General features: G+C 45.2%; 1 protein-coding gene across 2 annotated transcripts in view; it reads left to right on the top strand.

Annotated features, from left to right (window-relative positions):
- The window catches only part of TYRO3 (TYRO3 protein tyrosine kinase), a 56,089-nt gene extending 51,305 nt beyond the window's left edge, over positions 1-4,784 (top strand). For both annotated transcript variants that reach the window (XM_084630491.1, XM_084630490.1), the window contains exon 19: positions 2,190-4,784. In XM_084630491.1, the coding sequence (XP_084486617.1) occupies positions 2,190-2,565 (376 nt within the window). In that variant the 3' untranslated portion in view covers positions 2,566-4,784. The remainder of the gene's footprint in view (positions 1-2,189) is intronic.
- Positions 4,785-18,012: the final 13,228 nt, after the last annotated feature.

The following is an 18,012-nucleotide window of genomic DNA, read 5'->3' as shown; positions in this document are numbered from 1 at the left end:
GCCCATGGTACATGAGGATGGTGCCCTTTACCAGTCAAGTTGTCATTCTGTCATAGTAATAGTAATAGTATGGGTGGCGGGTGAACCCCGGGCTTGGGGAGACTAGACCCCAGCCCGGACCACACCTTCTTCCTGAGGCCCCACCCACCCTGCCGGAGCCCAGAGTCCCCCCACCTCCCAGTGCAGCAGCCAGCCGCACCCCTAGGCTGCCCGAGTGCCCCCAGCCCCAGAACGCCAGGTGGGTGAGCGGGCGGCGCAGCTCCTCCCTCCCCACCCCGCAAAGCCCCGGAACGCCAGGCGGGTGAGCAGGCGGCACGGCCCCCCGACCAAAGCCCCAGAACGCCGGGCGGGTGAGCGGGCAGCGCAGGCCCTCCACCAAAGCCCCAGAACGCTGGGTAGGTGAGCAGGCGGCTCGGCCTCCACCCCCCAAAGCCCTGGAACGCCGGGCGGGTGAGCAGGCAGCGCAGGCCCTCCACCAAAGCCCCAGAACGCCGGACGGGTGAGTGGGTGGCGCAGCCCCAGCCCTGGAGCACTGAGCAGGTGAGCGGGTGGCATGGCCTCCCTCCCCAACCCCGGAGTGCAGGCCGGCTCCCATTAGCTCCCCAGCCTGGGGTCCCATCTACGGGGGGGGGGAAGAGCCCCCCACAACACAGCCAAGGAAGCAGGAAGGGGCCTGGGGGTGAAGCGTTGGCAGTGCCATGCAAGGCGGTTTGGGGAGGCACAGCCTCCCCCTGCCTTTGATACCCGCTGCCCATGAATTGTGGATGGGTTCCATTATGCCCGAGGAACTGAGATAACAAAGTTTAGATAGAACCTTTTAGAACTCTGACCAGAAATTTTTGCTCCTAAAGATCTGGCTGCTGGTTTGTTTTTTTATTTTTCCTCCTCACGGTTTTATCGATCATTTGATTAGGATCTGGAACAATAAAAATCTCTGATCCACCGTTGAGAGTAAAATACACATACTATTGAACAAAGAGCAGGGGTCTGCGGCCCCCTGGGGGTTCGCGAGCCCTTTCAGGAGGACTGCGGGGCCCCACGGCTGAAACCCGGTGCCCTGAGCCCCGGTGCTGAAGCCCCCTCCCCCCGGGCAAAGCTGGGAGCAGCTCCTGAGTGAGTCAGGGGCTGGAGGTGGCACTCCCTCCATGGACCCCACTCTGTGGAGCTGGCTCAAGCCCTGCCAGCCCTTGTCCCCCAAAATAGAAGTAAAACTATGCCTATGCTCAAGGGTCCCCTGGCCTGGAGCCCTGAGTTCCCCAACCCCACCGGGCCCTGGAGTTTTTATAGCATGTCGAGGGGGGCCTCAGCAAGGAAAAGGTTGAGAACTCCTGCAAAGAGAATAAAAATCTATTACTACCCATTGCATTTATTCGGGGTTCTATTCATGCCAAGCAGCATCAGTGGACTGATGCTCTCCCAAATCAGCTTTGTCTGACTGGCCTTTTGATTTTGATCTTTTGTGTGTGCACCTCCTGAAAAACCTGCTTCTTGGCAACCGTCATTCCGACCAAAGTGAAAATACTCTGGAAAATGTGAGGAGACTAGGAATTTGATCCTATTGAACATACTGAAGGCAAATCCTCTCACCCTGTGCCAAGCCTGAGCAAACGGCTTTTGTGTCAGTGAGCTCTGGAGACGGATGTGTGCTTTTTATTTTTTTTGTATTGTAGCTATGTCAATTTACTGCCCAAAAAAGCATGTACCTGCTTCTAAAAGGCTCTAGTGGCACCCCTAGCTCAACCAAAAAATAAGCATTCAGAATTCAGATTTGACAAATGTCCTTGTTAATTCTACAACACACCAAAACTAGAACTCTCCCCTCCCCATCACCCTACTTTTTCCTGCTCAACCCACCCCGGACAAATCCTAGGAATATTCACTTAGGGCTGTGGGTGACTCCTCTGCAGATCTGGCTGCTTGACTTGCCTCTGTACACAGAGATTTTTGGGGTGGTAGAGCAGAATTACTCCCAGAACTTCCGCTGGGATCGGGTGGAATTGCATGCTCCCCCACCCTCCATTATGGCTTGTCGGCACAATTGACCCCTAAAGTGGTGGCTGTACCATGTCGCTGAGTGAAGAATTGGGTCCTGTTTTGTTAGTGGCTTTGCCACATGACTAATGGCCAGGGTTACTTTGCACACAGACCCTCTATATTTTTCAGCTTTCTTTACTCTGTTTGCATTGCAGCTATGATCTCATGTGCAGATGCTGGCATTCTGAGCCCAAGCTACGCCCTAGCTTTGGAATGCTGAAATTACAGCTGAAAATGATTCAGGGGAGAATGTCCATGCTCTCGTCCAGTCAGGATCCTTTATATGTCAACATTGGGGAGGCCAAAGAGACTTCTGGGAGCAACCCTGCCCTGTATGCTTCGTTTAGAAATCTGGACAGCGGAGAGAACATTGCTGGAGCAGCTGCTGCTGTCACTAGTGACTATCGCTACATCATGAGCCCCTTGTGCCTTGGAAATGATGTTGGAAGTGAAAGGCGTCCCAGTGCAGCTGAAGGGGAGGCCAGGAGCCTTCTGCAGGAGCTGGAGTCAGAAGGAGAGAGAAGTTGTTAGCCTGTAAGAAAGAGACGCTTCCGTTCTCTACGATGGGGTGTGTGCAGCTGTACGGCCATGTCGCACTGCTTTCTAAAGCCAGTTGGAGGATGTTTTTAAGCTGCATGGGTAGCTATAATTAGGGCTGCTTCTGTAGCTAGCACCATCTGTGTGGGCTGCTGTTGCGGGCAGCTCAGAAAGATCACAAATCATAATAACTCCTTGGACTTTTGCGGGGTAGGATTAAAGGTCGATCGCATCCAATGGGAGTGGGGTTCAAAGCTACAGCAACCAATGAGTGTTTGTTTGCTCGGCTAATTCTCATTGGCTGCCACCATAGAGTTGAATGCACATACTAGTCCATCAGTGCTTGCTATTTTGTGGATGCTTTTTCAATTCTGGCTGTGTGAGTTTTGGACCAGTAGATCTGGAAACACTGGCGAATATTTACGCTGTCGTTCAGGACATAGGGGAAGAAAAGCCCCCTTGTGTTCACTCAGCAGTACTGCCTAGACCTGTTGCCTACCTCAGTGGTTCTCAATCTGTGATCTACGGAGCTGCTTACACACAGTGATAAAACAGCCAGTGTTTTTCAAGCAATGACACTTGTTGCTAGAAGTAGACCAGCCCGGGGCACTCTTAGAACTTCCAGATGCTTTTGTTGAACAACTAAACTGAAACCAACAAAAATCCAACACCTTTCTCCACCCCGTGCACCTGTTTTGTGTCTTTTGTTTTCTTCTGTTTGATATGAATGCAGCCCTGATTAAATGTGCAGCTTTTGTAAAATGAGATGGCGGGGGCAACCATGCAAGAGGATAGAACCATACTTCACAGAGAGCTAAATTGAGCACTGCAGTGGGGGCTCGCAGCAGTGCAGGGAACCCCTCCTCAGTAACACAAAGTGGAGAGGAAAGAAAAAGCACAGACACAAAATGAAGGTCGGTAACCATACATTGGCTTCAGCAGAAGCAGGATCCAGCATTTGCTTTGGAACAATTTTATTTTAATCTTCTTCCTTAACTGTCCTTTTCTTACCTTTTTCATGTAACCAGGCACTGTAGGTGCCACGGAAAAGATGTGGAATCGTTGGGAGCAAAGGGATCAACAAGCAGAAGGTGCTAGAACTATTTGGATAGTGGAGGTCTTGAGAGCCATTGAACCAAACTGTAAACCCTGTATAGGATGGAAACCACTTCAAGCCAGGGGGTGCTGCTGCACCCCCAGGACCCCTAGTTCCAGCACCTGTGTCAATAAGGGGATATCTATCTAAAAAAAGCAGTCCTCACTATGAAAAAATATGAGAACCAGGGGCCTTGCTGATTAGGAGGTCTTCAGGCATCTGCAAAAGATCAACCACATTGGAACATATTCTGCTTATCACTGCAGCCTTCCAGCGAGGGAGAGATTCATATTTCAGCTCTCTCCTCCACCCCGAAATCAGCATGTCAGATACATTATAACTGCAAACAGTCATGTGTCTTGTTTTTTTAAATAATTTAATATTTTAATGTAAATGGGCAAGTGTTTTGTATACCGGTTCCCAGCACTTGCAGAGACGTGCAGTACACCTTACCCCGGTTGTCTGAATGTTTACAAGACCAGGATCTAGCTCATTTGATTTCCTGTGCCCTGAAGAACTTTGCAGTATTGTGTGGCTTGGGCTTCCACATTGCACTCCCCTCACAGCGAATGCTGTAAAATTCAATGTTTATACTTTGAAATGAAGTGGTAAAGATGGGACCAAGCTGAAAAGTTCAAATCCAGATCTGGAATGTGAATATCCAAACTTTGCTGACTATGATTTTCATTTTACCCATTGTAAAGAGAGGTGCTGACTGCAAAATTCAGAGCCACATTCGAGTCTTAATTTAGAACAAAGTCTGGTGTAGTTGGAGCTGGGGTTTTGAAACTCAAAACAACAATGTCCTAAAGCTGCCTTCCAGAAGTCCCACACAATAGACTGCACCATCTTATAGACCAGGAAATGTAGGATTTTTCTTCTCAATTTAACTGGTATACAGAAAACACAGGTTATAAGTGAGCAAATAACACATGACAAAGGGTATTGTTTTACCCCAGTACCTGTGCAGGTACATACGTGTGTTTACTGTGAGAGGTGAAGGCCACGTTCCCTGCAGCCAGCTGGGAAGTGGAGATGTACCTATAGAATCTAACTTCTGGAAGCATCTCATTAGTTTTTATTCTTTTTTTAATAATAAAACGTGTACTGTGTCTGAGCCCCAGCCTTGTGTCCACTCCATCTCACAACTGGTGATGTTGGTCTTTAAGGGCCTTCTCATTCAAATGAGGCACTGATGAAATTGGTTGGCCTCATACATGATTCCTGCTCTGCCCGCCCCCCCCCTTCACATGAAAACACAGTGAGCCAAATCTTTCTGCCTGAGGAGCTGAGCTCAGGGCAGGGGGATGAAGGAAACTTCCAGCCTTCCTAGACTGCAGAAGCTCTCTGTGTCACTACTGCAGGCTTGAGACTGCCACTAGCCCTGCTGCTGTGTCCCAGTCTGTGATGGCAAGGGCTGGTGGAGTAGCGGATGTTCCAGCCCAGTCGCCTGAGCCTTCCAAATCCACTGGGAAGGAGCTCAGAGGGAGCCCCTCTGGGGGATGATCTATAAAGAATGTCAGTGACTGGGATGTAGGCGATTGTTCCTACTGGTCAGAGCAGGAGTCAGTATCCAGGAATCCGAGCCAAGGGTCAGAGGTCAGCTGCCAGAGCTGAGGGTCAGACCGGAAGTCAGAGCTTAGAAATCGGAGCCAAGGGGCAGACTGGGTTACTTAGAGTGAGGCATGGCAGGAGCAGGGCTAGTAACAAGCAGGTGCAGGAGCCATTGGCAAATGCTTTGAGTAGCCACTGAACTGCTGTTGCTGGGCTTACGATCCCACCGGCGGAATCTTCCAACCAATCAGCTAGTTAGGCAGCCTACTACTGGCCAGCTGTGGAGACTGGCTCTAACTCTGGCTATGGCTCTGCTGCAGGACCTGATTCCTGATGAGGAAGAGCCAGTGCCAAAAGAGGAAGGAGGGTAAAAAGAGTCACAAGTGCATTGATACCTTAAGACAAGCCTTGCCCCATGATCTGAAAATAGCAGCTGAGTGATTCAGAAGGACAGACTCAGGGAGGACCTTCCATATACAGAGTCCCTGATCAGAGAAGATTGTGCCCCAAATGGCTGCAGGGGATCTTTGGGACGGACAGCAGAGAGATCCCAGCCAATCTCAATTGCCTTGCGGGTTGCTCAATAATTTTGGTGTTAGATTGTTAGGGGCTTCATATACTTGGCTTGTTCCTGCTCCCATTAAAGTCAGTGGGAGCTTTGCCATTGATTTCCGTGGCAGGGAGATCCGGGCCACCCTCAGCAAGACTCTGAGTAATGTCTCAGCCTAATACTTCTGATTTTGCCATTTCAGCCATCGTTTTGGAAGGCTGACACTTCAAAACGGAACCAACTGTTCCCCCTCCTTGCATGCAGCCAGTAGAGTAGCGCAGACTCCCCCATAACAGTGTTTTTGCTTGGGCTGCAGCTTCACCCTAGCATTCCCTCTGGTGGCAGAGCAGAGCAGTCAGAAGGTTAGGCTGCCTGTTCTTACAGAAATGGGAGCTCCACAGGAATCCAGCCTGCAGATTTAAACCTGCTCACACTCCCTCCTACCCCCAAACGCCTCAGCAATGGGACCATGACTCTTCTCTCCCCTTCTAAGTTCTGCTCAGGCCACTCAGTGTCTGTGGCACTTACAATGCCTTTTGCAAAGTAAATTCTGCTGCCTAGGGGCAGGGAGCATACCCTGCTGCATGGTTCTCCCCTGTCTGTAGAGCTATAGCATACTGGCTATGAAGAGGAGAGAGGCAGCTATGTGGTGAGGATGCTGCTGCAGAAATTGTTCTCCTCTGTGTATGCCCCTGTCTCTTAGTGAAGGCCTCTGTATGTGGCACAGAGGGGAAGCATATGCCCCTTTAAGGAGGAAAGAGAAAATGTACTAGGGGGTGGTCAGATTTGGAACCTGTCTACCTGGACACTTTCCCCTTTGGAAAATAATTAAAACCCAGTTATTTAAAATGTTGATTTATTTCTAAATCTCAACAGAAATTTCTTAGCCCTGGGTCATCTCACGAAGGGGGGGAATAACCTCAGCCTGTCACTTACCATGCATGATCAGGGTGGTGTTTTTTTTTTATGTCAGCACCTACAGTTTTGGGCAAGCTGGGATGATTCTTTCACCTTCCTACAGTACCTTCTTGTAACACTTGGAGGAGAATAGGTCCCCTTTTTGAAACATTACTGTGCTATTGTGCCTAGTAAGGGCGCCTATGTTGTCTTGTAGCACAGCCATGGTCTCATGTGCAGCTTGTTTATACATAGGGGCCGATCCTGCAGTCATTGCAACCCCATTGACGTCCGTCCTATTGACTTGGATAGAACTGCACTAGTGTAACTAAGGTTAGAATTTGGACCATATGTTTGATGGGACAGAATAGACTGGTTTATTGATGTGGCTGGACACATCTGCAATGTGACAATAAACCACTAACCAACGCAAATGAACCATTCTCTCCACCACCACCGCCACCCCTTTTTTTCTTGGCATACACTTAGCCAAGTCTCGCAGGCCTTACTCCATAAAAGCTCCTACTGAAATCAGCCACGGTTTTGCCTGGTTCAAATCTTGAGATGGTCAAATAATGGAAAAAAAAGCATGTTTGCAAATCTATTCCTGAATAAATTACTTGAACTCCATTTGGCTGTTGTTCACACTATTCATTTTGTGTCAATTTTCAGCCAACTGCCAGCATTTGCCAATTGCCAGCATTTCAAGAATCCATAGCTGACGTTTGTTTATAAGCTTTTCTATGACATTCCTTGTCGGTATCTGAGACCCGCAGTCACAGATTGATCATTATTTGTTCGTCAACATTCATTATGCTCCTGTTTAAAAAAATCAGTTATCCAGTCAAAGATCAGAAAAGACAAGTGGCTCTGCTTCTCATTTACTTGTTCTCTCAGTGTAAAGGGACTTTAGCGTCGATGAGCATTAAGACCGTAATGACTGTAGGTTTTGAGCCTTACAGTGGTGAAATGTGAAAAATGGCTGTGATTCTGCTTTGGCCCAGTCTCCAATTCCATATAGCCTCCATCTTGAGAGACTATAAGCTGTTCCATTCCTAAATCTGTGTGGGCTGGGGAAAGAGGGTATTCTCCGCCCAGCCCACAGTCCCATTGACATTGCAGAGGGGCTATGTATTTAAACACCATTGCTGCTCCCCTGGGTCTAGCAGAGCTTCTCCTACTACTATTCTGAGAGCTTTCCAAACACGGCTACAACTAGCATGTTTCCAACTGTAACATAAAAGCCATGTCAACGTTTTGGGGGTTTGTTTTTGCAAGCTGCTGTTTTCTAACTGAGAAGCTACTACAAGAAATATTTGACCTTAGGAAATTTGTTGCACCTGCTAATTGAAGCGCTCACATCTAGGATAGGGATTTAAAGGGGTTGGTCTAGTTTTTTAAAACCTTTTTAGGGACTGACTGTTGCCAATCTGCTATATGAATGAATGGGAATTAGGAGCAGGGAGGGGGTTGGTCTGTATGTGGAAAATCCTGCTGGAAATATACAACATGAGGCTAAGTAATGCTCAGAGCATTTCACCAAAGAAACAAAACTGACAGCTCTGAAAGCCTTGAGACAACTTGAAGGGCACTTAAGAAAACAACATTCTGTAACTGTAACATAACTAATACACTGGATTCAGCATGTTACTGCACACTTAGCTGACATGTAAGACATGGTTTCTGATTGCTACCTTGTTATTAACTGGACGGTAGACTGTGGTGTTTCTCTTGTGTTCAGACTATTATTACGTTTGTAACAGTGGTTTTGCCTTGTGGAGAGTGGTGGTTCATGGAGCACTTGCTGGTGGTTTGCAGAGAGCTGGTTGGTCACATGAGGGTGGTTCTCCTTGTCTCTAACTATTAAAAGAAGTTTAAAATAGTTTGGGCTAAATTCTGGGCTGGTGTAAATAGGCAGAGTTCCATTGACATCAGCTGAGGAGCTGGCCTATTAAATAAGTATTTTCCTAATACTATTTCTCCATGTAAGCAATTGCTGTCGTTTCCACAAGGATATTACATGAACATGAATGGGAGGGGAGGTAGTCTGTACATTTGTGTATGGGAGGGAGATGTACATGGAATTGCTTTATTAAGATCTAGCCTACACTGTGGAAACATTTGAGAACTTCTGATTTTAGAGAATTGAGATAAAAATATAGGGTTCAATATGCCTTTCCAAATATATTTCTTCACTGTGGATACATGTTTTTTATTCTTCTTCACATTCTAGTAAAATAAAGTGACAATGAGGAGCACATTTCACAACTGGACCCAATTCTACTAAGTTATACTAGTGTAACTCTAGAGTAAAACAACAGTGAAATTCACCAATTTCATCTGAGTTACTCTGGATCTACAGCAGTGCAAATGAAAGCAGAATTTGGCCAGCTATTTGCAATATGTCCAGAACAATAAAAAGCATTAATTAGGAGTTTAAATCCACCATTAATGCTCTGATTACTTACCAATTTGAGCTCTGAAGGTTCTGTAACAGCTCTTCTGTGATCATGGAGTGTATGCCTAAGGTGTAATATGTTACTGGGATTAAAAGTGCAAATTTGCATAAGGGGGACACAATAAATATATGAAGGATCTGAACTAAACTCCCTGAAAAACATTTTTTCCTCTGTGTCATTTAAATATCTTCAGATATAATGGGTCAGATGCTGGCTTCAGCTGTGCTCAGAAGGCCGCTGTATGGTTTTAAAGATATTGTGCCAAATTCTGATCTTAGTTATGCCAGTGCAGCTCCATTGAAGTTAATACATTGGGTTGCACAAGTGTACCTGAGAGAAGAATTTGATCCATTACCTGAAATATTTTCCAGCTTCAAATACATCTATTGATGAAGTCTATTTGGGACATCACTAAAGTTTCCTGGGACTGTTGCACTGCCAGTGGGCCACATTTTCTGTTGGCACAAGTGGACAAAGCCCCATTTCCACAAGCAGAGAATTTGGCTCAAAGTTTTCTCTTTTTTCTAACTAAATATACGTGGGCAAATATTCCTAGTCTGCTGAATTCTGCAATTTTGAAGTCAGTGAAGCTGCACTACTGTAATTGAGGAAAATAATTTGACCAACAGAGACTTCTTCTTGGGGCATATGCTACTTGCACCAGAGAATCATTATGTTACTGAAGCGTGACTTATATAACAGGATCTTTTACAGCCTGCTGATTCTCCTGTCACACTGCTGTAAATAAGGAGTAGCTCCACTGATGTCACAGACAATGCAATGGTGTAAAACCAACATACGTGAGAGGGGAAATCAAGCCCATAATCTACCATTCAAATAGCCTTCCCTGAAATCACATTCTGACTTCTCTTGTATGAAGATGACCTGTAAGGATCGAATCAGCCTTATGCTTTTTCACCTAATCAAACATCATTTAGTATCACTGAGGCCTGATTTTGATATCACATCAGTGTCAATCAATAGTAATTCCATTCTGTCTCACGTGCGTGTATAGTGTCTGCAGAGCAACATTCTTTAGACGCAGTTGCAGGTCCATAAGCCATTTCAAGGCTGCCTCTGTGACACTGATAATATCCTCCATTTCACCTTTGAATCCATATTTGGGGCACTACGTTATGATGTGTTTGATGGTTTGGAAGTTCTCACCACAGTTGCATGCAGGGGAGTCTTTGATTTTCCACTTGTGCACAAAGTAGCCACAGGTTCCATGGTTTGTTTGGATGTGGTTCAGTGTGGTCCAAAGTCTACATGGCAGGTTGAAACTGGGAGGGTGGCTTGTTGGGCCTGTGATAATGTGCTTGCTTGGAATGGTGGATGAGGTTCTGATACTTTGCCATTCCCTGGCCAGATTCAGAGACATGAGGTGGTCGCATGGAGTCCATAGTGGTTTTCGTGATTTCAGGCATTGTTGGGGCATGTTGTCCATAACCTGCTGGATGGGAAGTTCCAGGTAGTCTTTGTTGGCCCCAGGGGCTACTACCCCTAAATGTATCTTTAATGGCTCCCAGTGGAGCAGATTACTGAAAAAGGTCCACAGTAATTAATTTGCATACACTGAGAAGGAATTACACAAGCGGTAAAGGGTTACATTAATGTCTAACATAGGAGTTATGTGCTTAAAGAACTATACATTAAGAGCTATACATTCCTCTTAGTGAGCCACTCTTTCACAAACATACACAAACAGGCCCTGTACCAGCCTCACACAGTTCCTGCTTGGCAAACAGAGAAGGTGGTTACCATATCTATGGATGACTTCTTCCCTCCAGGTCTGGTCTCCTTGGCACTCTGGCCTGTCTCGAATTCCCTCAAGGCAAGGCCTTGGCTGCCAGGAAACCCCTCTGGCTTACAGTCCTACTCGAGGCCACGGAACAGAGTTTTGGCTACTCTGTCTAGCAGCTTCTTCAAGCGTCAATTAAGGAATCCCTTCTCCCTTTTCTCTCTCTGACAGTAATTTACTTTGCTGTGGCTATAGCTTGACAGATAGCTGGAGACAGCAGAGGTGTTGATTTTAAAGTTCCCATGATGATTCGCATGGTCTGATTCAGCTGTATTGCAGCTTCTTGTCCACACTGGTGCACTGTACTCTGCAACTGAGAACACCAGGTCCACAGCCAATGTTCGTAGCACCAGGGCAGTTGATCCCTAGCTTGTTATCGCTAACTTTTGGACCCTGTTAATGCGAGTCTTCACTTTGGAGGCTGCTTTCTTGAGGTGGTCGTGAAAGGTGAGTGTGTGGTCAAGAATGACACCAAGATTATGACACAATGTCATAATGCACAGTTTCAACAGTTGGAGTGTTTTATGTGATTCTATTGTCAATTTGCTCTGATTTTCTTGGATTTGGTCTCAGGTGCCACTTTTGAAAATACTCCTCCATGATCTTAAGGTCAGATGTCAGGGTCGTGTCAAGTTCTTTAAAGCTATGGGTCTGAATTGCAAATGCCAAATCATCAGCATATGCAAACTTCTGCACTATCCTTTCAGGCATATCACTCACGTAAACACTGAACAGTGTACAAGTGACTACAGAGCCTTGTGGTAACCCATTATTCAAAGAGAGTGGCTTGCTGGTTTGACCTCTGAGGTATACACACATTGCTCTGCTGCTAAGCATGGTGCTCAGCATCCAGAGAATGCACAGGCAGGGGATCACTTTGGCCAGTTTTAGTAGCAATCCATCCATGCAGACTGTGATGTAAGCTGCTGGCAGATTGAAAGTGGTTTAATTCCAGTGAAGTAAATGGAATTACATCACCGTAAAACTGGTGTGAGTTCAAAATCAGACCTTGAATGGGATCCATGAAAGGACTTAAGGCTGCAATAGAGAGCGTCACAGTGCCTAGCTTTCATGTACCTAGGAAACCACAGGAGCAACACTGTGATCCACAAAGTCTGAGTTAGACACCTAGGTTCCTTATTCCATGAACAGGGAGAAGTAGGCACCTAAGAATAGGTTTCAGAGTAGCAGCCGTGTTAGTCTGTATCTGCATAAAGAACAGGAGGACTTGGGGCACCTTAGAGACTATCAAATTTATTTGAGCATAAGCTTTCCTGAGCTACAGCTCACTTCATCGGATGCATGCAGTGGAAAATACAGTGGGGAGATTTATATACACAGAGAACATGAAACACTGTTAGTCTCTAAGGTGCCACAAGTACTCCTTTTCTTTTTGCACCTAAGAATGTGATTCACAAAGCCAGCACATTAGGCAAAGAGCAGCCTAAGCTAGCCAGTGGGAGATACTGACCAGAGATCTGTGTGCTAAGCCTCACCCCTCTCTTAAAGGTAGCCTAAGCCTGGGCTGCACAGAGGCACCTAGCTCTGCTAGTGACCCATGACCGGGGGAAGGATGGGCGCTTGACTGCCGAAGCTGCATGCAGGCCCTGAAACAAAAGAGGCAGCAGCAGCACTCCTTTATAATGTGTAGCTTAGTGGCTAACTAGGCTACGAGTCATTCTAACTCTTTTTTTCTGGCTCAGGTAATATTTAAGTATTCCACTGTTTAATTAAAGTGGAACAACATCAATAGGCGAGACTGAGGGGGCTCTCACATCAGACTATTCCATAGCCTAGTGATGAGGACGCTCACCTTAGAGGTGGTAGGGCCCTGTTCAAATCCCTTCTCCCCCTCAGAAGGAGGGGAGACTTGAAGCACATCCTCAATGAGTACCTGATCCACTTGGCTAAAGGTTCTAAGGGGGCTCTCCCCTCCCACAGCTGGTTTGTGTGAACTTGCCTGAGGGGCCTGATTTGGTAGGCATACGCAGAGACTGCCTACTAGATTGGGCAGCCAAACACCTATCTTTCCCTGTTTGTGACTTGCTTAGGCAAGAGAGGTGTCCGGGAGCCCAGAGCAAGGCTGCGGTGTGCATGCATAGAGGAAAAAACTAAGGGTATGTCTATGCTACAGTGACACAGCTAGAGCACTGCAGCTCTGCCACTGTAGCACCATAGTGTAAATACTTCCTGCATTGATGGAAAGGTTTTTTCTGTTGAGGTAGATAATTCAATTCTCTGAGAGAAGCTAGGTTGATGGAAGAATCCTTCTGTCGACGTAGCTGGGTCTACACTGCATCTACAGTGTGGGTTCGTCAACCTAACTACATCCCTGGTCTACACCTAAAACTTAAGTCTATCTAGCTGCATTGCTCAGGGCTATGAAAAATTTCAAACCCTGTGAAATGTAGTTAGATTGACCTAACCCCCATTGTAGACACAGCTAGGTCAGTGGAAGAATTTGCCCGTCAACCCAGCTACCATCTCTCAGTGAGGCAGATTACCCGCAGCAATGGAAATATCCCGTCCATCAATTTAGGAGGTATCTACACTGAAGCAGCATAGCTGTGCCGCTGTAGCCATGGGTGCCAGGTTTGTATAATTTTTGGTGTTGCCCAGAACTGGTCCAAGCAGAGCCGTCCCGTCCCTATGGACGGGTCAGAAAATATAAGCCCAAACATTGGTGGAGCCAGGGCCATGTTCCCAATATTGGTGTAGCCTGGGCACCATGGGCCCATATAACTCGCCACCTCTGGCTGTAGCCCTTAGACGTCTACAGAATTTGGCAGCAGTCAAGCAGGAATTTTGTGGATCACAGTGGTGCCTAAAAAATGGGACTGAGAAGCCTAAATCCCTTCATGAAACCCACCCCTTATGCCTAGCATGTTGCTAGATTAATTTTTATTGACATCAGAAAATCTGCACATTGGAGTGTCCCCACTGACTCTGAGCTTTCATTTAAAAAAATACAGTGATGGTTTTTACTCAGTAAACCTCTTGTAAATGATCACAGCAACAAAGCATCACCAGACGTGTGACTTCACTATGAAAAAAGGTGTGTTCTTACCTTGTGGTCGCTAACATGTGGTAACTAACATGAGACATAATCTTGATGAAGACAATGCAGTTTGTGGCTTTCACATGAGTTAACAGGTAAAGGTAAATCCTTCGCTCCCCCCAGAGTCTTTACCTTAACCTGCTAATGTATGAAAGCTATAAAGTGCCTTGTCTTCACTGGTTTACATCCGGTGAGCTAACATGAGGTAAAAACACATCATTTTTATAGTGTAGATGCACCCATAGAGTAAACAGTATGATACCAGTTTTCTTCCTGAGATGGTTAAGGGAAGAGTCAATCCTGCTGGGATTTTGAACCCATGGTTACAGAGATCATAGGGGGTTCAAAACTGAGACTTAAACCTGCTCTGCCATAAACTCTGGCATAACTTTAAAATATTTCTCCACAAAGAATACATACTTACAGCTGCTGAAATTTAATTTTAAAACATTCTGGGCCAAATTCTGTCCTTGGTTAGGAACATAGGAAATGTCATACCAGATACTTCAGAGGAGGGTGCAAGAAACCTTGTAATGGACAATTATGGCATAATATGCCGAGAGGGGAAATTTCCTCCTCACTCCAGGCTGTCAGTAGTTGGCTTATGCCCTGAAGAAAAAGGGTTTATTTAAATGTTTATCCTCACTCATATAACAGAGAGCAGAATTTGGCCTCTGGTTTTCAAATCTTTCACATTTCATTATTTACATTCCTCAGAAGTATGCCTGTAAAAACATTTAAATTTGGGCCTTTTAAAAAATAGAAGATGTTAATTTAATGGTCCAACGATATAGAGGCAAAAGTCTTCACAATATTTGCCAGAGGTTGTTTTCTTTTGAACCTGCCTTCAGGCTTGTTTTTGTCCTTCCAAGCTTTCTATCCCTAAACTCCCAGTTAACAATTTCTGAGTAATCTGAACACCTTCCCGTGGGCCATGCTGTCCTCTGTTACGTGACTACAACCCTGTTACTTCGGTGAGGAAGCACCAGTATAAGTGAGGGAAAAAATGCCTTTCACTGGGCCTGATCCAGTGCCTATTAAAGTCAATGGAAAGATTTCCATTGACTTCAGTGGGCTTTCAACTCAGGCCCTTTAAGCTGTTCTGGTAGGAGGCTGTGCAAGATCAGATGGAGTGTTGATCATTGTGACTGATCAAATAACTTTCCTATACTAATCTAACTGTACTGTTTTGTCTATACGGATCGCCGACATCTTGGTTCAACATAGTAGAGTGCATGCTGTCCAAGCCAGTTTTACCATCTGAATGCTTTAATCTGTACAATAAGTTTGTTTGAGACTAGTAGTAATAATAACACTGTTAATATACTTAACTCTCTCTATATATATATCCAGGTTAATTGTAAAGAAGATATAATAATCTGTTATTAGAGAGAAAACCCTGTTCTCCATATTCATGGAATGTTGAATCAGGGAGATTTCAATTTTCAGAGTAGCAGCCATGTTAGTCTGTATTCGCAAAAAGAAAAGGAGTACTTGTGGCACCTTAGTGACTAACCAATTTATTCGAGCATAAGCTTTCGTGAGCTACAGCTCACTTCATCGGATGCATAAAGTGGAAAATACAGTGAGGAGATTTATATACACACAGACCATGAAAAAATGGATGTTTATCATAGAGATTTCAATGGCATTAATTTGAATTCTGCTCTCAGTTACTCTATTGCCTTCTGTGGAGCTACAGGGTGTAACAGAGAGCAGAATTTGTCATTCTGTTTTGCATTAACCTTTTTGCATGCAAAGCCTAGAGAGACATCCACATGTAAACTATTAAAGGACTCATTTATAAGGTCACCACCAAAATAGACAAGGAAGAAAAAGCAGCAATTACCAAACACATTCTACAATTGTCACTTTTTATTCTTTGCAGCTTTTGCTGGTTCTTTGTCTTTCAGGATGCTTGTAGAGACGCAAGGTGGGTGAGGGAATATCTTTTATTGGACCATCTTCTATTGGTGAAAGAGACAAGTATTCAAGCTCCACAGAGCTCTTCTTCAGGTCTTTGAGGTGCTCAAAACTGTGTCTCTTTCACCCCAATGGAGGTTGGCCAAATAAAAGATATTACCTCACCCACCTTGTCTCCTTCCTATCTTGGGACCAACACGGCTACAGCAACACTACAAACAACAAAGGATGTTTTTAGAAATGTTAGTGACGATGATGTGATTCCTTTGTTCCCTTTCAGTACTGTCTATTCAGTGGTCTCTTTATTTACTAATTTAACCTAATTTAGTTTCATTTCTTATAGATGTATTGACTGGAACCATCAAAAATTATCTGGTGCATTTACACAACTTTAAAACAAAATACACGATATGCTGACTAATGTCAGCTCTAAGTCGACTCCCCAGAATACATTCACCGTCAGAAACTCCTCAAGCAAAAGCCTGAAGGCCTGATTCTCCACTGATACACACCTGGTGTAGACTATCTATCTGGTTTACTTACCTGGGCCCCGTTACCAATAACATCTGAGCCCCTCACAATCATTAATTTATCTCCACATCACCCCTGTAGGTGTATGATGCAAATTGCACCTCCTTGCACTTACAGTGGGAGCTGCACCAGAGTGGTGACTTGCCTGCTGGGAATTCTACCTGCAGATGGCAGATTTAAATCCCAGCCAGGGGAACTGAGATCCACCAACAAAGGACATCCAGAAGATGGGCTGAAACAGGCACAGATTTATCCCCACACCAGCCCAAGTGCCTCCCTTATTTTGAGGTTGTCAGGGGCCACTTTAGCCCCTGGCACAGGTTATGGAAGAACTGAGGGCAAATCCACTCTGTAAATGGGCCATTGCAGAAGCACAGAATTGCTGGGTTGTAAGAATGTGCTGGCCACTGTCCCTTCTGCCTGCCCTCCTGCACAATGCCTGCTGTGCAGGGGCTGCATAGGGGATAGTGAAAGCACAGAACTAGGACTCCGATAGAGGGTGCCATGTGCTAGGGATATTTCTGACAGAAGAGGGTTATGCCAGCCCTATGGCCCCTTGGTACCGGTGCAGCCAAGGTTGAATCTTGTCTTTAAACAACCCTATAATTTATACAGGGCTCCAGAGCTCTTATTATTTTAAAACATGACTATTATAGACTTAATAATATTTGCTGTAAAATAATTTTTCACAAATCTGAGAAATCAGCACACATTAAAAAGCATTTACAGCAATTATTTCTAGCAACAAGCTAGCAGTTTTGGACTGCAAGCAGAGGTCAGCTAGGAGCATGAAAATAATATACACTGATATGTATATAGGCAGCTTCTTTTTGCACTAAAATTAACAGATGCTAATATAAATACTTCTACGTTATTTTACTGATAGCTTCTTCAAACTAGCTCTCCAGTGTATCTGCTCATCGCCTTTGGAAGAAAAGCAAAGTGTGAGGGAAATGTTTACATTTTCGCCCGTTTTGCTGTCCTTAAACAATGAAATGCTGTCTCTGTGCGCCTTTGACAAAGAAAGAGCTCACTGTAAGGGTCAGAAATCTCAGGCTTTGCTGAAATTCTGGATTCTGCCTATAAATACAGTAGAAGTCTGTTCAATACACATCCTGGCTGCAAACAAAGACTGGCTCATCCAAATGTACCAGTCTGCATAAGGTGCTACAGGAAGCGTGTGTCACCAGAGGAACGTTCAAAGAGCCATTCTCTTGGGTTGCCACCAAAATAAGTTAACTGCCTCCAAGCTTCTATAAATGGGCTGCAAATGCTTTTTTGAAAAATTACATCTGCACCAACGAAGAGAGTGCTTAGAGGCAGAAACAGCCGTCACTGTAAAGAAGAGAAGCTGCTAGCCAGGCACTGTGAATGCCCCCAGTGGCAAACATGTGGTACTTACAAAAGCAAAGAGAGTTGGTGGTGGAAGAGGCAAAGAGCTGCATGCTGGAAGCCTGCACAATTATTCAAGGCAATTACGATCTAGGACTCAGAAGCCAGCGTTAAAATAAATAAATAAACAAATGAAAAAAAAAATCCACATTCGGAGCCAGCCATTTTATTAGTCAGCAT

Source organism: Lepidochelys olivacea (assembly GCF_965140295.1).
Source record: "Lepidochelys olivacea isolate rLepOli2 genome assembly, chromosome: 6".
Classification (NCBI taxonomy): domain Eukaryota; kingdom Metazoa; phylum Chordata; order Testudines; family Cheloniidae; genus Lepidochelys; species Lepidochelys olivacea.
The sequence above is the reverse complement of the archived record's forward strand: the minus strand, read 5'-3'. Positions and strand labels throughout refer to the sequence as shown.